The following is a 22,886-nucleotide window of genomic DNA, read 5'->3' on the forward strand; positions in this document are numbered from 1 at the left end:
TGGTCCATGAAAGACTCAGAAAAGTCTGGATCCGTCCTCGGAACAGTCTTGGCATGAGATGTGGCCATGGCTCAAACCCCAAAAGATGACAGAATTGAACGTAATTGTAAACAGCCTCTTAATAGTAAATAACATTAATGTTTGCAAACAAAATGAATGGAAATATATGGATCACACTCTTCTTGTTTAAGGAAGGTCTCTGTTCGAGCGCCAATTATATGCAACACTCAAAGTCACATATAAATGATGGAAGTCCATCAATCTAAGACATATATACATATATGCAAAAGCACTGATCATTTCAACTTTCAACAGAAAATATTCATACAGAAAAAAACAATTCACAATGTTGCTTTCTAAAATGTAAATTGCATTTCTGTGCAAGAGTTTTGAGTCCAGATGTAAATGAACAGACTGATCTCCAAGTAAGAGGTTTTCAGCAGTATTGAAGTTCATCTGTAGCAAAGACTCTATCCAAATGGCAATCTGAAGCATACCAAGGCAATAGACCAAGCGACATCAGTAGGTGAGTACAGTAGAAAAACAAAGCATAATCCAGTTGAAATCTCCTCAGCACCGGATGAATAAACAAAGCAGAAAAAACCCTCTAAACAAATCATATGAAAAAAACAACAAATCAATACAATGAAATATACAATGAGCAAACACTGAATCAAGAAACCAGATAAGAAACAAGCAATAAACAAACTTACATTGAGCTGTAGAACACAAGATGTTCCTCAACATAGGGTTTTGGTGTAATGAAGCTATAGTTGAGCAAACACTCAGTCACTGCTAGCACACCTCTCTAACCAGTCATGCTCTCTGCTTTAAGAAGAGAGCTCCTTCCTGCCAGAGTAACACCCCAGCCCCCCTCAAGGTTGAGAATAACATCTCGAGTTCTGTTTCAGCGAGGTATGTTTTTGGTGATGAAGAATATCCCAATCTGTTTCTGTTCCCAAGTGACTACTATCTCCCTGAGAACACAGATAAAAACAAAGCCAGCTAAATAAGCACGTATTACTCTTATGATTCTTCTTCTTCTTTCGGCTTTTCCCTTCAGGGGTCGCCACAGTGAATCATCACTCTCCACCTATCCCTATCTTCTGCATCCTCAACACTTGCACCCACTAGCTTCATATCCTACGTATTACTCTTAGCATAAATAGCTTAATTCATAAGACCACGTGGCGCATAACAAACAGTATGTAAGGAAGGTTTTCCCCCACTCTCCCTCTGGTTATGCTTTAAAATCCAATGCATTAATGGTGAACTTACTGTTCAAAGGATGGAGTCTGGTGATTTAAATATTAATCTTGCTTGTATACACATTTAATGATCAATTACTTAAATATGTGAGTTATATATACATTCTGAATATTTGTGTTTAAACTTGTTTTTCTATGTGTGATCTGACATTGAGAGTGTAAGTGACTGTTAGGCAATAAGCACAAGAGGTTCTCACATGCAGGTCCCATGAAGACACGAGTTACATCCAAGGCCATCCATGCTGACCATATCTTGTTTTTGTCTTTGATGCAGAACTCCTTGCTCTAGCAGTAGCTTACCATTCCGTATGTTTTATTACAAATGAGAAGCTGAGTTCATTGTTCTTTATGCAAATGAATATGTAACTCTGATGCTATAAAAACTCTTGCATCCTGAGCCACAGTGAAATGCACACTGGGGGAATATTTTTTAACTAAGGGTGGTCTCCCGAGCTTGTGATATTAATCTTAATAATAATAAGTCTTTTGCTTGAGTAACTGGATTCTGTGTAATGTCTCCATTTAATATCTAATGCCATGACAGGTTAAACAGGCATCAAACTAACAACTTAAGGTACATTTGAAGGGACTTGACCTCAATAAAGTTGGATCAGCATTTGAAATTTGTCAGATATTCAGCAGAATTCAGAACATACACATGGTAAAATAAGGGAAGCACTTTAACAAAAACAAAACAAAACAAAAAATAATAAAAAATTTGTGCAGTTGGTAACAGAAAATAAGTACAGGTTGATAATGTGTAACTGATAATATCAATACACACATTATCTATGTCACACAACAAGAACACTGGTGCTCCTGAATGTCAGGCAAATATGAAAACTTGAGCACCTTTACTGTGGTAACAAGCTTTGAATGTTTAAAAATAGCACTTGGATGAGGTTTCTTCTGAGCCAAAAAATATTTAAAACTCATTAAGAATTAAGTCTCATTCTTAATTTTTCTTTTTGCAGTTAACTACGTTTATAGCTTTGCATAGCCTTAGCTGCATTATTTTGCATAGGTACATTCTAGTTTAAGCATTAATTTTTAGCATTTTGACATTACTATGAGTACGCCACTCCATGCATTTCTCCATGCAAAAGCTTTTATTTAAGTAGTTCAGTAGGAACCAATGCAGATTTCAGACATGCATCTTTTAGGCCTCAGCATACTTAACTGCAAAGAGGACATTCAGCTGGCTTTCAAGAAAAATGCGACATAATTGCGGACAGCAAACAGATGTCTTGAGGAGGATTCGCTCACCATGACGTGCACATGGCAGCTGAGCAAACTCCACAGACAAACATTCTATATGACTAAGACTGTGATTGGAGCATTTACATGTGACAGAGTCTTATTTACTTGCTTAACTCACCATTTATCTATAGTCAATACAATATAAATGGATTAAATAATGGATTTAAAGTGTACAAACTTACATAGATCATTATTGTCACTTTAGCTCAGGCCATGACATCTACACACCAGCAGAGGGCCCCCTCCACTGACTTCTAACTCCCCACTTCCTGTTTTATGGGGTATATTAGGACTCCAATTCCCTCTCTCAGATATGAATTGAGTTCAAAGTGCTACAAGTGTGATTTTCATATTGTTTTGAGTATATGTCTTCACAAAGTCTTATCGTGCATTTAGTTTGTTAAGTCCAAGCCTTGCTTCTGTGTTTCTTGTTCTCATGTTTCCTGTTAATTTCTAGTTCTGATACTAGAACCCATTTTAGACCCTTGCCTGTTTTCTCAGTTCTGAGTAAGGATTACCCTTGGCTGTTTCTGCCTTTATGTTCACTGACCTATGCAATGGACTCTGACTGTGATTTCTGACTGACTGACTACTCATGTTACAGACTCATTCACGCTCACAAGCACACACGCACACACACACGATGGACAGCTGAAGATTAGAAAACACATCATGTGGTCTTCAACTGTCCAGATTCGGTGAGGCTGTGCTCATGATAGCCTCAGATTCTTGTTCTTGACTGACAGGACGTGGTTTTGGTGTGGTCTTTTGCTGTTGTAGCTCATCAACCTCAAGGTTTGATGTGTTGTGCATTCTGAGATGCTTTTCTGCTCACCATGGTTGTAAAGAATGTTTATTTGAGTTACTCTGCTCATTCTCCTCCGATCTCTCTCATCAACAAGGTGTTTCAGCCTGCAGATCCTTGGCTCACAGGACGTTTTCTGTTTTTCGCACCATTCAAATTCTAGAGGCTATTGCGTGTGAAAATCCCAGGAGATCAGCAGTTTCTGAAATACTCAAACCAGCCCATCTGGCACCAACAACCATGCCAAGATCAAAGTCACAGAGATCACATTTTTCCCCATTCTTACGTTTGATGTGAACATTAACTGAAGCTCTTGACTTATATCTGCATGACATATGCACTGTGCTGCTGACACATGCTTGGCTGATTAGATAACTGCATGAACGTGCAGTTGTATATGTATATATGTGAATATGTATACACACACACATAACCTATATATATATATATACACACACACACATATATATATATATATATATATATATATAAAACATTATCTTGTTACAATGGCACCTGTCAAGGGGGTGGGATATATTAGGCAGCAAATAAATGGTCAGTTCTCAGATGGTTGCCCAAGGTTCACTGATGTCTGTATTGATTTCTTTTTCTTAAGAAAGTAGCATTGCTGGATTATTAAGGATGCTTATTTTGTCTGGAAAATACTGTATGCTAGGACACTTACCACATCGTAGCCAGTGGGTGCTCTGTTCCTTGAGGCAACAACACCTACACCAGTGATGGGATCCATCAGCATCTCCGGTAGGGCATCTGACAAATCCCGTACCTCAGGCATCATGAAGTTCTAAGGACATAAAAAAGGCAGAGGTAAACATTCAATGCACGCTCCCACCCTCAAATTTTACTTATAAAATATCGGAGGTTTCTTTTTAGATTTTATTTTAATAGAGTGTTTTTTGTAACAGGCATTTAAAGAGTTTATTTGAGAACTCATACAAACTGCAAATAAAATCCTAAGTCTCAGACTGAGAAAAAATGAAATGTTTTCATTTTGTTCATCCCCTGTACTGGTTTAACTATCGCCTTGATCCATCCAACATGCTCTATAGTGTTTCCACTGAATAGTGTAGTACAGCATGGTATGTTTACTAACTCACATATAGAACTATCTGTACCCCGATAGAGTGCCTGTTTCCATTTTTTCTATATGCATACATATATTTTCTGTTCTACAAACAAGCAGAACTTGATGCAAACAGCATCGATGGGGCTGTCTCCGCTGCCAACACGTCTGGTCCTTATTGTTACTAATTTGTATGCCTCAAAAATCCTTAAAAGAGAAGGAAAAGTAGAAAGTAGAAGGACCCTATATCAGACATTTGACCTTGATGTAACCTTGACCCTGTTTGGGTCAATTCCACATGTAATCAGTTCATCTGCTAGTTACAATGATAATTCCATATAAATCCTACCAACATTAAACCACTCGCTCTTGAGATGTCACACTAACCAGAATCTCTGATAGACAGACGGACAATGCGAAAAAATAATGCCTCCTCCACCTAGTGGGAATATACCAGGGTGTGGTCCAAAGGAGTCGTACTCTGTCTCTCATCACCTGCATTAACTCTACTGTAATGTGGGCTGCAAACTCTCAGCTTGCTTGCTCTTCCGGTCTCATGCGCTCCTCAGCTATACCTCACTCCCAGCATAAACATAACTTTGGACCAGACTATGTGGAGCAAGCATATAAATGAAAATTGTCTGGATTGTAATTGTAAAACAGATCAAAGGGTATCTAAAATTGGGATTAATTCATTCAGACTGGTGAAAATCTTTACATGTAAACATAACCAATGAAAGATTCCTGTCTACATCGTAGGGCGAGTCTGTCTTTCATTTGAGCGGCAATTTAGCTATTCAATGGTCACTGGAGAACCCGGTGTGTGTGTGTGTGTGTGTGTGTGTGTGTGTGAAGCAGGACACTGGAGACAGGTGACTTTTGATGGAGCTTCTCTCCTGTTCTTTATTCCACCCTTGAGTGCTTTTCAGCATGAACTGCTTCCACAGACTACACCAAAAAAGAAAATAAAACAAATTTGTGATGTGAGACTACATTTGAGGGCTGCTTCTTGATTTACAATATTTACATACAATTGTAAATCTCAAAAAACTACTCACTTCTTAATCTTTTGTGGTCATTTTGTAGAACTTTTGTATAAATACATGTTAATTTTGATTCATATGTTTTGAGTCATATGATTTTTATGACTTTGTGAACAAAAAACTCCACAAATTTACCTGTTTTCTCAATGAAAATAGGTAAATTTCAAAATAGCAATGTTCACAAAAGCAAAGTTTGAGGAGATTAATAGCCATTTTCTATACTTTTGAGGCATAAGCAATTAGAAAATAACACTTACTACCAAGGAACAAAAATTGTTACATAGTGTGATTACTTTGCTTTCATTTTACTCCTCTACTGTACAAAATGCCTCTTATGTTACATTACCCATGTGAGTGCTAAAATTATCCAACAGAGCTACTTTTGCTAAGCCAATTGCTAAACATTATTAAACAGTATATAACATTAAATAATAAACATTATTTTGGAGATGCAAAATGGAAGCAAGGATGAGTGAGGAAGGAAACGTAAACAAAACTGAGGCTGAACTATTTCTTAATAAAGAAATAGTTCCAAAAAAAAATGAAGGGTTCTCTGTCATTTGGAACTGGTTTGGAGTCAAAGTTTCTGACGATAGCCAGCAAACAATACTGTGCAATTTATGTTGATGTATGGTTATAGCTAAAACGTGGAAACATCAGAAAGCTAATTCACCACCTGAAAATCATGCATGAGCATAAATACAAGAAGGCGACTAGAATAGGTGCAACAGTTAGCAGCGGTAGCAGTGGAGCTGCACTTAGCACATTTAGCATGACCCCAACACAACTATCAAGGAATCATTTTCTGCCTCTACTCAATTAGACTAGACAGACCCAGGCTTGATTACTGCCAGCTAGGAGTGGGTGATCTAACAAAAATATCATATCACAATTTTTTTCCAGGCTAGATCAGGAGTTTGTTGTTGGTTTTAAGACTATTCTCCAATTTCCCTATTGTAAGAAATTACAGACTGCCTCTAACCAGATTCCAGGTAGGTGTTGGAACAAGCTCAACCCCCAAAAAGGCTTAATTATCATAGGGACAATTCATCTTGTTCTCAGCAATATGTGGATAATACCACCCCAAGTGACATACAATTAATTATAGCATGGGAGTGGCAGTGGGACTTCAAGAACCATCCCTGACCAAAAGGTGTACGTGACTGTAATTATCATTCAGAAAGACATCTGTCCAGATAATCATATCACCCCACCATTTGGGTGGTCACACCGGTAACATCATCAATAATGTGAGAACAGAAACTGATCACTTCAATGGTTATCCTTCATTTACATTTAGAGCAAGACTTCATTTACATTACGAGTGGAAAAACTGGTTTGAAAAACAGTATAAAATGTCTGAGATGACATTGTTTGAAGTTCACTTTGACTTTACACATGAACCACTTCACTTCATGTACTTTTTCACTACGATGTTGCAATAAAGTTATTCTTCATTGACATCTTTGACATCCTCATCATTTTTTTCTTACACTATTGATGAAAACACAGGTCTACCAGGAATAACCAAAATAACCTCAAAGCAAAAGAATAACAAAGAACACTTAGGCCACAGTGCCTTTTCAAACAAACTTTAATAAATTGCACTTCCCAACAACATTTAAAGAATTACTTCTAAAATGAAAACTATGAAGCTTGGACACTGTATTAAAAGTAAGCAATTTATTTATAAAGCACATTTAAAACAACCAATGTTGACCAAAGTGCTGTAGATAGTTAAGATAAGATAGGAAAAAGATAAAGAGCATAATAATCGATATAGACGAAATATGAAAGAGAGTAAACAAGGAATTATGTGTGACAACCAAAAACAGCTTAAAGTTTTGATGTCCAGTGGGAGGCTGTTCCACAACCTCGGCACAGCTACTGCAAAGGCACGGTCACCCTTGGCCTTCAGCCGAGATCGTCGAACAGCCAACAGCAACTGGTCTGAAGACCTCAAAGATCTAGGAGCACAAAAAAGTTATAAATTAAAAAAGTACATCACCCAGTGGAGGCTGGTGTATCTCCCGAAGTCTCATTAATAGTAATAATAATAACAATAATAATAAATAGCCACAAGCGGCATATTTTCAAAAAATATCATCCCCAGTGACATCAAGACTGACACTAATTTGTGAAGATGGACCAAAAATCCTAGGACTAGCTCATAAAAGGTAGGTTTTGCATATTATGCAAATTAGCAAAAATCGAAGTGGGTGGAGCTAAATAGTTCTTGAGGCATTTTTGTTTGGGAGAACCCAAGCAGGGGAGAAAAAGAATTTGGTTTGTAGGGCTCACAGTTCACAAGAAATGGACTAAAATGTAAACCCTTGCACTACAGCACCACCATTAGGCTGATTGAGCCCATCTCACTTGCCTGTGAAGGGGTACAGAGTACTCTCTGACTTACATTTTGGCCTGCAGGATTCGTTTCAGTGGAGAATCAGAATAAGAAGTCAAAAAGGAGATGAAGAAATACACTGCAAGGATCTGCAGGGTATTAGCACTCCTCACAAAAAGTGCTCTCAGTGGCCAGTTCTTGCCAAGATATACAGAATAATAAAGAGACCATAAAGTTCCTAAGAAAGTGTTACGTGATCTTAGCTCCATGCCTTTGCATGACCATGCCCCAAACTTTGCAGATTACCTCAGAATCTTGTCCTGTACATGATGTTCAAGTTTCATCCGAGTCCATGCAAGCAAAAATAATTACAGCTGTTTGAGTAAATTAGGCTCTGCCTCATTAGAACTGATTGGCATGGGGCAGCCATATTGTTTAGAAATGTCAAGGTGTTTTTGATAATTATTGCAATAATTACAATAATTATAATTATTCACATTCTCCTGAGTAGTTTGTCACCAAATTTGTGGTTCATTAGATATGGACCAAAACATAAAACACTGCAATATAGCACCACCATTAGGGTGACCAGGCAAACCTCCCTTGCCTGAGTAGCATGGGGCAGTACTGCCTGTTGACCAAGTTTCATGTCTTATGTCTTCTTCATGCTTCATGTCTTCTTACGGTTTGGTCTGCGTGATTAATTTTATGGCATAATAATAATAATAATAATAATAATAATAATAATAATAATGAGGATGAAGGAAAAAAAAAAAAAAAAAAAACTTAATATAGGCGCAAGAGGTGATCTGTGGGGTCCAAATACTCGTCTGAAATGGTGCTCACGGTGTCCACTTTTCGTCAAGATTAGACAGTAAAGATTATTAGAACAATAAAAAGACCATACATGAACATATTTATCAAGTTTTTTGACAATAGCTTAATGCTAGTCATGCAAAATGCCTGCTGAAAGCTGAATGGCCTTGTTTTTGATGTTTTTGATGAAATTCAATGCTGGTTAAAAATCCAGATACAGATGAGCAGAACGATGCAGCACATCAAATTTCAGCTCAAACAGAAAAAAGTTGCTGGGACCTAATTCCACCCCCTTTCAATGACCACACCCCAACCTTTGCAGACATCCTCAGAACCGTGTACTGAACATGTCTTTCAAGTTTAGGTCAAATCCATATGACCAATCATAAAATACCAGCTGTTTGAGTAAACCAGCTTCACATCCTTAGAATTTATTGACATGTGGCGGCCATTTACAAACGTCAAGATGTTTTTTTTTTTTTGTTTTTTTTTTTTAATAATTACTGAGATTCAGACTCTGCTAAGTAGTTTGAGACCACAGTTGTGATGATGAGCCAAAAATCCTAAGACCAGTTCACAAAAGAATGTTTTGCATATTATGCAAATGATCACAAATTTAAATGGGCAGAACTAAACATGTGAAGGTAAAATTTTACAGTTTAAGCAACAATGTAAAAAAAGAATTTTCAGTGAACGCCTTATTTTTCAAGAGATATTCTTGTAAACCATATGGTTTACCAATCTTAACATGTTTTATTGAGCCTCACACTTTGCTGAGTAGTTAGACATCAGATTTGTGAAGATCCTGGTATCAAAACTCCTGGCACTAATTTCCAAAATTAAGTTTTAAATGGTTCTTGAGGCTTTTTTTTTTGACTAGGAGAACCTAAGGAATCAGTGGAAAAAAATTTGTTGGATATGGGCCAAAAATTTTGGGGATGATCGGACTTTCTGTTTTTGAGAAATACCTATTTCAACTTAACTCTCCCCCTTTTTAATGATTATGCTCCAAATTTTGTATATCACCTCAGTATCCTTTGCCATGCGTGCATGTCAAGTTTTGTGTAATTCCGGAATCAGTACAAAGGAATCAAGGAATCAGTACAAACAAGAAATTTCACTGTGGCTCTGATTTTCCAAGAGATATGCTCGTTTTTGTAAGAAAAAATATGATTTGAGCAACACTGCATCAGTACTCAAACCTTCCATTTAGGTTTCATGATGATAGCTCAATTTTAACCCTGTCAAATTCCTGCTGAAATATGACTAGTCAATGGCAGGCATGTTTTTCAAGTAATTAGGTCATCATCACACAGTATGTCCAATTATAGGTTTGGTTACTGACCTAAATTATGCCTCATTAGAATTGCTTGACATGTGGCAGCCATATTGTTTACAAATGTCAACATGTTTTTGATAACTTGAATAGTTTAACACCAGGTTTGTGAGGATCGGTCAAAAGTCCCAGTTCGCAAAAGTAGGTTTTGCATAATGTAAATTAGCAAAAAAGTTCAGCAGAAGCCAAGGAATAAGAGTAAAAATAATTTTAATAATAATAATAATAATAGCTGCAAGCAGCGATGATGGGTCCAAGCACTATGGTGCTATCTCCACCTGGTGGGTGTATGAAAACAATGCATAGCTAAGCAAGTGCTGTAGAGTAACCTGTTTTGTGCTAATCTGTTAGGTTAAGCCCAGGTCTAAGGCTTTACAACAGCTTCCATGTCCAAACATACAGCTCCTATTTGGTGATATAATGCATGAAGAAGATAAGAGATATATGTTGTTATCCTTCTTAGCCATTAATTAATTGTAGTGAAGTAATGTGTAGTGGGCACATGCATTTAAAGGGGGTGCAACATAGCCCCCATGAACAAACATACAACACCAATTTGATCTAAATCAGACAATGCACTTAGTAGATATAAGACTCTCCCTGTTTCCCTTTTTGTCATTACTTTAATCCCTTGCCATGGCCACACCGTTCGAGATATCACAATTTTCTTTTTTTGCAATTTAGCATCTTCAGTGTCTTGGCATAATGTTGACCACATCTGATGAGAATTGCATGAATCCCCTTGGAGGAATATTTAAAAATTCAGAGCCTACAATTAAAAAAAAAACAAAAAAAACAAAACAAAATGCACCTATTTCCTGATGGGCGGAGCTAAGGACTGTCAGTTTCAAAGATGTCTGGCTTGATGAGAACAATATATGGTGACTGTAGGTAAAACTGACCCCACAACTAGTCAAAAAGTCGCGCTACGGGGCCCCCTCCATGCCCATGTCTTAGCATTTGCCTACGTCTAACGGCTGACAGCTCTGACATGTGCCGACTTTCATGATATTTTAAGAATGATAAGAGCCTCAAAACATCCAAATACAAAGAATATACAAAGAAGAGAGTATTAAAGATTGATGCGTTACCACGGCAACACTATAAGATATCAAGAATCCTTTTCACAATTTTACATCAGCAGTGTCTTGACATTATTCTGACCAAGTTTGAAGTGATTCAGGTAAATATAACAAGACTATTTAAAAATGTGTTTTAAGTGACGCATATCCTGCTGCCAGTTGGTAGTGTTAACTGTGACTCACAATTGTCACTTCCATGTGCTCAGCCCCGCGACCAAAAATACAGCTAGTCAGGTGAAATAACTATTATGCACCAGGACCATCTCCTCCTGAGGAGTCAGCTATGGAATCGTGTCACCACCAGTGCAGAGCTTGCTCAATATTGGCAGCAGGTGGGTGAGAGTGCATTCACAGACTTTTGGACAATGGCCTGGTGTCACGAAGGGCAGCAAAGAAGCCACTTCTCTCCAAGAAAAACATCAAGGACAGACAAAAATTATTCAGGAAGTACAATGATTGGACAGCAGAAGACTGATGCAAAGTTATTTTCTCTGATGAACCCCCCTTCCGACTGTTTGGGACATCTGGAAAATCGACTGTCCAGAGAAGAAAAGGTGAATGCTACCATGAGTTATGCCAGCAGTGAAGCATCATGAAACCATCCATATGTGGGGTTGCTCTTCATCCAAGAAGTGGGCTCTCTCACAGTTTGCCCAAAAACACTGCCATGAATAAAGAATGGTATCAAAACAGTCTGCAAGAGCAACTTCTTCCAACGGTCCTGGACCAATCTGGTGATGATCCGTGCATTTGCCAGCATGAAGGAGCACCATGTCACAAGGTAAGTGTGATAAAGAAGTGGCTTGGAGATCATAACATTGAAATTTTGGATCTGTGGCCAGGCAACTCCCCGGATCTTAATTCCATAGAGAACCTGTGGTCAATCCTCAAAAGGTGAGTGGACAAGCAGAAGCCCACAAACTGTCATCAACTCCGAGCACTAATAAGGCAAGAATGGATCGCTATCAGTCAGGATTTGGCCCAAAAGCTGATATCCAGCAGGCCAGAGTGAATCGCAGAGGTTATTTTCACCATAAATTTATTGCCTCTCCATGAGGAAACCATTTGAGATAACAAAAATCCATCTTCAATGTCTTGTCATAATGTTGACCAAGTTTGGTGAGAATTGCATGAATCCCCTAGCAGGAGTAAGTTCAGAGACTGCAATTTTCAAAAAATCCACATTAAATCCAAAATGACCTACTTCCTGTTGGGCTGACCAAGTTCGGTGACAATCACATGAATCCCCTAGGAGTATTTAAAACTTCACCGCATGCACTTTTCACAAAATCCAAAATGGCTGACTTCCTGTTGGGTGGAGCTAATGATAATGAGCTAAAGAGTTGCTCAGGTCGATGAGAACAATATGCGTACCGAGTTTTAGTACATATGATATATGCACAAACTTTACGTGCCGTGTGAAAGGGGGCGCTGCATAGCCCCTCACCACGCCCCTGTGCTACCCTTTGCCTGGGCCTAATGGCCAACAACTCGGATGTGTGTACCAAATTTCGTGTGTTTTTGAACAGGTTAAAGGCCACAAAAGCCCCCAAAGCCTTGAAAATTATATATATATATATATATATATATATAAATAAAGGTAATCCTTAGGAAAACGATAGGGCCCAGCACACTTTCAGTGCTTGGGCCTTAAAATAATAATAATAATAATAATAATAATAATAATAATACATATAGCGTACTCCTGAACTGAGACATAAACTTTTGCTGCTCAAAGCAGAATTAGTCTATCCAAATAGCCTATTTTCTATGTAACCTGGCTTAACACCCTTCACAGGTCATGATATTAAATGTACCAATGTTTTGATATTATGAATGCATATAAGAGGTGTTTTTTGTGTGTGTGTGTGTGTGTGTGTGCGTATTAGTCCTTTTATTTTGTACGTTCAATTTTCCTTATTGTTCTGTAATGTCGATCTTTCTAAAATCAATCAAGATAGTGCTGAAAAAAAATAATACATATAGCCATAAGCGGCAATCCGTTGAGGTCAAATACCACGTGCAGACCACACCACAGGTAGCTAGTTCTCATTAAATTCCATAGAATACTAAAGCAATCATAGATGAAGATACTATTAAAATTTTGTGACGGTATGTGAAGTATGTTCTGCAATGTGATTGGCTGATGGCCGCTATGTTTTTAAAGCAACCTAAACAACAGTAAAAATCCTTTCACAGATAAGCACAACCATGCAGTACAACTGATTTTTAGCTTGATTGGACTTTTGGCCTAAGAAACAGTTATTTGAATCTAATCCCTCCCTCTATTAAAATCTGTAAGATGAACTGTTTTATTATACAACCATTGTATTGTAGAAGTACATCATAACTCAAACAGACATGTGCAGCACACATGCTGATTGGGATTTTGAAAAGAATTTGATGCAGTTTTACATGCCTGTCCATTTAATAATCACACTCGGATAACGGTTCAGGAGATGGGAAATAATTTAAAACTTGTTCAAACACTGATATGGTTAAAAAGCTGAACAGTTACGCTATGTTGCCTGCAGCAGAGATGAGGTGCTCAGGTGGTGTTGAGGTACTTGGGATGCATAAGTAGGATTTTACTTTTATTTTTAATTTCGCCAAGGTGGGATATTTATCTTTGGTAGCGATCCACCAATGGAAGGGGTTTTCCTCTTTGGCAAGGGGCCTCTCAAAAAAGTAAGCCTGGACTTCATTTCTAACTTGGCTATTGACGTCCTCCTCAAGTTGCTCTTCTTTGTGTCAGACATTTCAGCCTTCTGAACTTTGGGTCCAGGGCAGAGGAGCGAATCATTGTGTTTGGTACTTGGTCAAAAAGAGACCCCTTCAAATGGCTTTGAAGTTCCTCTTAAGAGCGGTGGAAAGGTCTTCAAGTGGACTCCACTGGTCTAGTTATAGGTCAAGATAGTGTTTTCCCCTCTGCGTGATAGATGGGTCAGGCAGGGTTGCATTTACAGGCCACCTTTGCTCAATTATTCGGCTAATCATGTAGTACGTACTGCTCCATCTTGTACTTGCGTCCTGAACAAGCTTGTGCTCAGATGTTCCCATTTGTTTCTGTTTCTCTTTCAGCTTGCTGGCTTTTTTTTTTTTTTTTTTTTTTTTTTTTTTTTTTTTTTAAATGTTCAACAAGACATCTTGCAGCCCCAACAGGTGTTTCAATGCCTGTATTCTTTAAAGCAGTAGTGATCACCAGCTGCAAGGTGTGGACAGTACTGGTCCACCCATGCTTCTCCTCCAGTAAGTTTGCAGGAGCCACAATATTAGAAACCTTGTCATGAACAATGGCAATGATTTTCTCAGGGGGAATTTCAAAACTTGCAGCTACCTCCTCCAACCATTCTGTGATATTCACTGCTGTATGTCTGTCTTTGAGTGGTATGGTAGTGAGGCAGACAGACAGCATCTTCCACTCATCCCCTATATAATGCCAAGGCAGGCTTCAGTGGCTAAACTTGTCCATATATCTACAGTTAAAGCAATTCTGCTCTTGGTACTGTTGATAGCACCCTTGACCTTCTGGAATGGCTCCCGGTACTTTCCCGCCATCAATTTCGTAAAATGGGTTCTTGAGTGCAGAGTGTATCCTAGATTGAGTACACTGTCCATGCTTTTGAAACCTTGGTCTTCAACTATTGACAATGGCTGCATGTCAGTTTCCAGCATTTTCAGAATGACCACAGTTACAACTGCTCTACAAACTCACTCTTGGTGCGCTGTTTCTTTCTGAAATCAAAAAGATAATGAGTTTGGAGAGAAAGCAATTTCTGTGTAACTCAATATATGCTTTGTTTTTGTTATAACTGCTGATGGAAAAAAGAACTACAACCAAGACAAATAGTTTAATAGACAGACAGATTAAATAAAGATTTGGGATTTGGTTAATTTTTACCCAAAGATTTATACTTATTACTGGGGATGTGAATTTTCAAGAGAGATTTTTAAACATAAACACTTTCGAAAGTAAACACAAATACTTATATATATATATATATATATATATATATATATATATATATATATATATATATATATATATATCACACACACGCACACCGATCAGCCATAACATTAAAACCACCTGCCTAACATTGTGTAGGTCCCCTTGTGCCGCCAAAACAGCTCACTGAGGCATAGGTTCCACATGACCTCTGAAGGTGTGCGGTGGTACCTGGCACCAAGACGTTTGCAGCAGATCCTTTAAGTTCTCCAAGTTGCGAGATGGGGCCTCCATGAATTGGACTTTTTGTCCAGCACATCCCACAGATGCTCGATCAGATTGAAATCTGGGGAATTTGGAGGCCACATCAACACCTTGAGCTCTTTGTCATGCTCCTCAAACCATTCCTAAACAATTTTTGCAGTGTAGCAGTGTGCATTATCGTGCTGAAAGAAGCCCCTGCCATTATGATATACCATTGCCATGAAGGGGTGTATTTGGTCTGCAACAATGTTTAGGTAGGTGGTATGTGTGAAAGTAGATCTACATGAATGCCAGGACCCACTGCACAACATTGCCCAGCGCATCACACTGCTTTGGCCAGCTTGCCTTCTTCCCATAGTGCATCCTGGTGCCATCTCCTCCCCAGGTAAGCAAGGCACACGTGATGTAAAGGAAAATGTGATTCATCAGACCAGGCCATCTTCTTCCATTGCTCCATGGCGCAGTGCTGATGCTCACATGCCCATTATAGGCACTTTCGGCAGGGGACAGGGGTCAGCATGGGCACTGTGCAATGCACTCTGTGTTCTGACACCTTTCTATCATAGCCAGCATTAACTTTTTCAGCAATCTGTGCTACAGTAGTTCTTCTGTGGGATCGGACCAGATGGGCAAGCCTTCTCTCCCCACGCACATCAGTGAGCCTTAGGCACACATGACCCCGTCGCCAGTTCACCAGTTGTCCTTCCTTGGACCACTTTTGGTAGGTACTAATCACTGCATACCAGGAACACCCCACAGAACCTGCCATTTTGGAGATACTCTGACCAGTTGTCTAGCCATCACAATCTGGCCCTTGTTGCTCAGATCCTTACACTTGCCCATTTTTCCTGCTTCCAACACATCAACTTCGAGAACTGACTGTTCACTTGGTGCCTAATATCCACCCCTTGACAGGTGCCATTGTAATGAGATAATGTTATTCACAACACCCATCAGTGGTTTTAATTTTATGGTTGATCGGTGTGTGTGTATATATATAGGTATATACACACACACACACACAGTCAGATACATAAGTATTTGGACAGTGACAATTTTCATAATATTGCCTCTGTACACCACCACAATGGATTTCAAATGAAGCAATCAAGGTGTGATTGAAGTGTGGACTTTCAGCTTTAATTCAAGGGGTCCTGCATTAACTGTTAAGGAATTGCAGCCATTATTTTTCCAGAATCCCTCTATTTTCACAGGCTCAAAATTAATTGGACAAACCAGCCATCACAAATATTAGGATTATTTTTAATAAAAATCCTTTGCAATCAATGACTGTCTGAAATCTGGAACCAATGGACATCACCAAATCCTGAGTTTCCTCCCTTGGAGATGCTTAGCCAGGCCTTTACTGCAGCCGCCTTCAGTTGCTGCTTGTTTGTAGGTCTTTCTGCCTTCAGTTTTGTATTCAGTAAATGAAAAGCTCGCTCAATTGGGTTGAGGTCATCGGACATTTAAGAACATTTAATTTCTTTGCCTTAAGAAGCTCTTGGGTTGCTTTCGCAGTATGTTTTGGGTCCTTATCCATCTGTACTGTGAAGAAGCGCCGTCCTATGAGTTTGACTAAATTTGAGCAGAACGTACAGCTTTATAAGCTTCAGAATTCATCCTGCTACATCTATCAGCAGTCACATCAATAAACACCAGAGACCCAGTTCCACTGTCAGCCATATATGCCCATGCCATAACACTGCCTCCTTTCATTCTCCATACTCTTCCCATCATTCTGGTACAAGTAAATCTTGCATCAGAGCTGGTCAGGCTTTTTAGAGTTTTTTTTTTTTTTTTTTTAAACAAAGTCTAATCTGGTATTTGTGTTCTTGAGTGTTACCAGTGATTTGCAGCTTGAGATAAACTGTCTGTATTTACATTCATGAAGGCATCTCTTGATTTCAGACTTTGACAATGATACGCCTACCCCCTCCAGAGTGTTCTTGACTTGGCTAGATGTTGTGAAGGGATTTTTCTTGAACAAGGAAAGAATTCCACACTCCTCCACTTTAGTTGTCTTCTGTGGTCTTCCAGATCTGTTGGTGATTCTGAGATCGCCAATGCATTCCTTCTTTTAAAGAATGTACCAAATTGTTGATTTGGCGACTCCTAAATTTTCTGCTATCGCTCTCTGTTTTGTTGTTGTTCAAAAAAGCACTAATAATTAAACTACAGTCCTAAATTAGTAATAATAAAAAAAAAATTTTTTTTAAAAATCACTTTCACTGTACCTTACAGTTTCTGTTACTCACTGCCTTTAAGTATATTATTTTACTTATGTTTACTTTGATCGTACCATTTTAATTTGACATTACAGGTCTTACTTACACTACCACTGTTTATCACCATGTCTACATTGTGAGTAAGGAGCGCAATGTGGCGCTTGTTTCAAATAAACAGAATTTACACTGCAAGTGTGCAAATACCAGATATAATGACAAACTTGAATTAAACTACAAAGTTTAAGCAATTCACACCAATTTCCCCAACCAGTTTCACACGGCAGAGCATTTTGGACATAAACTTAAGTTTGTGCTTAACTTACCATCCTGATGTTTCAATTTCATTTGTGACTCCCATGTTTCCTTTTCATTTGCTCATGAATCACTGTAATGCTTCCGTGCCACACAAGCGCCACTTTGCAAAGTTTGCAGGTTACAATCTTCTTCACAGCATTTAATATGAAATGCTACCATGCCTTAGAGAACTTGGGTCGCACACTTTTTTACGCTGTCACTTGATACTTTTTGCCATTTTTCCGATGCATGTTTGTGCAACAGAAGTAACTCCATGAGTAATCGTGTCCTGAACCAATCAATAATTAGATTTGTTGACAACGATTTTCATAATCAATTATTATCGATTTTATCGATTAGTTGTTGCAGCTCTAAAGTTTTCAATTTTGACCAAAAAAAAAAGCAGAGCAAATTTTATTTTCGTATGTCAAACAGGTGAGGATACGCATTTTTTTGTTATAGTGCCCCCTATACGCCAATTATGAAATTTGAGGGGTTGGCCAGATTGTTGGCCAGACTGGCTGAAAGCTGCCATGTCTTTTTTTAAGTAACTCGGTCATCATCAAAGATCCACTTGCAGGTTAGCATAGACATGCAGTATACAAACTTTCAGCTCAGTCGGACGTACGGTTCTTGAGAAACATCTGACCTTAGCTCTGCCCCTTATGCATAACCACACTGCAAACTTTGCAAATGACCTCAGAATCTTGTCTTGTATATACGCTTCAGGTTTTGTACAAATCTATGCAAAAAGTTTGAGTAAATTATGTTCTGCCTCATTGATTGACATGTTGCAGCCAAAGTGTTTATAAATGTCAACACATTTTTTCTAATTATTGACAGTCACATTATGCTGAGTGCTTTGACACCAAAATTTGAAGACAGGACAAAAATCCTAGGACAAGTTCTCAAAAGTAGGCTTTGCAATGAGGTTTTACAAGCACTTTATGTTTGTACCCCTAATATGAAAACTCCTAATTTTTAATTTTTCACGCCTAAAAATCTGAACAAAAACAACACAATGCCAGAACCTTTGGTGCTTAAAAATAAAAATAATTTATATTAATAATAATAACAGTTAAAGCTGCAAGGAGCATTTTCGGGGGCCAAGCACCCAGACTCGGTGAGCTGCACATTCACAGACATGCTACAATTGCTGCCTAAGCAATTACAGGAAAGGAGAGCCATAAATTTAGGCAAAGGGATTCAAGAGAGATTTGTAGTTTCACTTATGATGTGCATGTTTTGACCATGGACAGTGGTGGAATTCTCTGACTGTAGGAGGAAAGGTCTAGATGAACAAATGCGCAGCAGGGTGGCATTGCTGCTGCATCTGCCACTACTGCTGTGACCTGTGGTGTTGTCTGTTGCTACTTTTACTTGTGGCTGTGATTGCTAATGTTCTGACCTTAATTTTTTTTTCTTCTTGCAATTTAAAAACCATCTAAGGTATTTATGTTTTTTTTCTCATCAGTCTTTGTGCAAGTATCTGCACCAAACATATCTGACTTAAATTGTTTGGTTTTTTTTTAACGGAAAAAGTACTCAAGAAAAAAGCTATTTGATATTAAACCCTGTCAGTCTCGTGTTGTCTGTATAATAGCACACTGAACAGCTAGAATGGCAGTACACAGTTGTTTAGACAGGTCTCAAGATGATATGAGCTAAATTTAGTGAAGACTGGACAAAATTTGGAAGAGAAGAAGCATAAATGGCAATTGGTTCATGCATTTTCCCCATTTCTGTTTGAAAGCTACTAGCCAGATAGCTACAATATAAGCATAGAGATCAAGGTGAAAGCAGATGAAGCAGCCTACTGTAGGGTTACTGCAATAAGAAAAAACATCAGGAGTTATAAGGTGTAATCTTCCCCTATTATTAACATGCTATTTTAATCATTTTAGTGGAATAAAGGCAATGTTATTAATATGGCAAGATTGTTTGACAGTAAAATGTGCCTTAAAAGGATCATGAAAACAATTATGATTTTTTTGTATATGTCCTTATCCCACTACAACTGATTCCTGTTTACATTGCTGCACACACTCGACATGTTTCTCAGTGATAGTTAGGGGGCAGTGATAGTTAGGGGGCATGACAGGATGATGGCATATTGCACATGATCTGACAAGCATATTTTGACTAGTCCAAATGCTAACTTAAGATAGATATATTAGCTACTGTGTTATGACAAGTTAGAATGCTAATTCAAGATATTTTCAGAAGAATGCCTTTTTGAGATATCAATAAGTTTTTTGGTAAAATGTCATGGCATCAGTGATGTCTTTTCAGTGGAATGACTTTTTCCAAATGCGGTTGTTTACAATGTTTAAAACACAGTAGTTCCATATAACCAATGTTAGATTTTTTTTGGACACAAACTCCTCTCTGTTGTCAACCATGCTAGTGTGGTTCATAAACCAACTTGGGATGCCATGTCTGAGTGTTTAGAGGGCAACTAACAAAATGTGTTTAGCATCATGATACACTCGAGCTCTCTGTAAAAACAGATTGTCAAGGCATTTTAATCATTCATGATCTAGGATCATCATATTTCCCAACCCTACTGACAGCACTTTTGAATTTAAACATCACTTGACAGAACCTTTCCACTCCTTCTTTTGTGAAGTAGGCTATAAGGTCTCTTACAAAGCCATTTCTAAGGCTCTTGGACTCCAGCAAACGACAGTCAGTGTTCAGAATTCCACCATTAGAAAGAGACTGGGCAAAATGGTATGCATGGAAGCGGTGTAAGACAAAAAACACTGCTAACCAAGAGGAACACAAAGACTCGTCTCAAACTTGCCTTTTGGAATAATGTGCTGTGAATTGATAAGTCCAAAGTGGAACTTGTTGAAAGACATGGGTCCTGTTACATCTGGTGTAAAGCTAATACACAATCCCACAATAAGAACATTATACCAACAGTCAAACATGTGGTGGTGCGATGGTATGGGGATGCTTGGCTGCTTCAGGTCCTGCACAACTTGCCAAAATCGACAGAACCATGAATTCTGTCCGGTCATCAGTCAATGATCTGAAGCTCAAGCGCAACTGGGTTATGCAGCAAGACAACAATCTGAAACAATCCATATCAGATGATGGACTGTTTTCAGACAACCTTTTAAACAGGTAAAACCAAACATACACACACCTCCAAAAGTTTTGGAGCAGCAAGGCCAATTCTATTGTTTTTGTTTCCTCTTGCCCAGGTGTGCCCTTTTAGATTGATTGTTTAAACAATTAATAGCTCTGAATGTCTACTCTTGGTTTGAGCGCTGGGTTTCACCTGTGAAGACTGCATTTGTTGTTAAAAAGGAGAAACCATCATGAATACCAGAGAGATGTCTTTGGGAGAAAAGTGAGCCATATGGAAGCTTAAAAAAAAAAAAAAAAGAAGGAAAATCAATCCAAGTCATTGCAAAAGCACTGGGCATAGCCAATACAACAATTTGGAATGTGCTGAAAAAGAAAGAGACCACTGGTCTCTTTCCAACCAGACATCAAACAAGTCGGCCAAGGAAAACAACAGCAGTTGATGACAAACACTGTGAGAGCTGTGAAGAAAAGCCCAAAAATAATAGTCAGTACCATCACCAACAACACCCACAGGGCAGGGGTGAAGGTATCTGCTCATGGTCTAAAACAGATAAGCTTTTAGGTCAAGCATGGTGGAGGTAGTGTCATGGCTTGGGCTTGCATGGCTGCTTCTGGAATGGGTTCATTAATCTTTATTTATGTCAGTCATGATGGTAGCAGCGGATTTCAGAAGTGTTCAGAAACATTCTGTCTGCCAATTTGCAGAGAAATGCATCCAATCTAATTGGGAGGAACTGCCTTGAATATGTTTCTGTATACTCTGCAATTAATTAGGTATTCAAAATAAAGTTGAACTAGTATGGGAAAAATTAATTAAGAATTACTTAATTAAATTAATAATGTTAAGTTGTATTTTTTTCCAGACATTTTAAGTGGTGTATATATATATATATATATATATATATATATATATATATATATATATATATATATATATATATATATATATAAAGCTCTATATATATATTTTATTTGTTTTTTTTTTTCATACTTGGTAACAGTTACCAACGTTGGTGTTGGTATTGGTAACAAAGTCAAAAGTCTGATACTGTGACAACCCTAGTACGACATGCTAAATAATTTCTTACAAAAGCACTATTATTGTGCTTACAAATAGATATACAATAAACTGGGTTGTATGGGAGGGCACATTATCCTGCTGAAAGAGGCTACTGCCATTAGGGAATACTTTTGCCATGAAAGGGTATACTTGGTCTGCAACAATGTTTATGTAGGTGGTACATGTCAAAGTAACATCCACATGAATGCCAGCACCCACTGCAGAACATTGCCCAGAGCATCACACTGCCCTGGCCGGCTTGCCTGCTTCCAATAGTGCATCCAGGTGCCATCTCCTCCGCAGGTATGCGATGCACACACACCCGGCTGTCCACATGATCTAAAAGAAAACATGATGCATCAGACCAGGCTACCTTCTTCCATTGCTCCATGGTGCAGTTCTGATGCTCATGTGCTCATTGTAGGTGCTTTCAGGAGTGGACAGGGGTCAGCATGGGCACTCTGACCGGTCTGCAGCCATGCAGCCCCATATGCAGCAAGCTCCAATACACTATGTTTTCTGACACCTTTCTATTATAGCAAGCACTAACTTTTTCAGCAATTTGTGCTACAGTAGTTCTTCTGTGGGATCGGACCAGATGGGATAGCCTTTGCTCCCCACACGCATCAATGAGCCTTGGGTGCCCATGACCCTGTTGCCGCTTCACCAGTTGTCCTTCCTTGGACCACTTTTGGTAGGTACTAATCACTGCATACCGGGAACACCCCAAAAGACCTGCTGTTTGGACCTGCTCTGACCTAGTCATCTAGCCATCATAATTTGGCCCTCGTCAAAGTCGCTTATATCCTTACGCTTGCCCATTTTTCCTCCTTCCAACACATCAACTTCAAGAACTGACAGTTTGCTTGCTACCTAATATAACCCACCCCTTGACAGGTGACATTGTAACATGATGAATGTTATTCATTTCACCTGTCAGTTGTTTTAATGTTA

General features: G+C 38.5%; 1 protein-coding gene across 4 annotated transcripts in view; it reads right to left on the minus strand.

The window, feature by feature from the left end:
- Positions 1-22,886, minus strand: part of mvb12ba (multivesicular body subunit 12Ba) — a 115,342-nt gene that overhangs the window by 86,525 nt on the left and 5,931 nt on the right. For all 4 annotated transcript variants that reach the window (XM_053230597.1, XM_034300936.2, XM_026922407.3 and 1 more), the window contains exon 2: positions 4,019-4,138. In XM_053230597.1, coding sequence (XP_053086572.1) covers positions 4,019-4,132 — 114 coding nt within the window. In that variant the 5' untranslated portion in view covers positions 4,133-4,138. The remainder of the gene's footprint in view (positions 1-4,018; positions 4,139-22,886) is intronic.

Source organism: Pangasianodon hypophthalmus, chromosome 27 (genome assembly GCF_027358585.1).
Source record: "Pangasianodon hypophthalmus isolate fPanHyp1 chromosome 27, fPanHyp1.pri, whole genome shotgun sequence".
In the NCBI taxonomy this organism is placed as follows: domain Eukaryota; kingdom Metazoa; phylum Chordata; class Actinopteri; order Siluriformes; family Pangasiidae; genus Pangasianodon; species Pangasianodon hypophthalmus.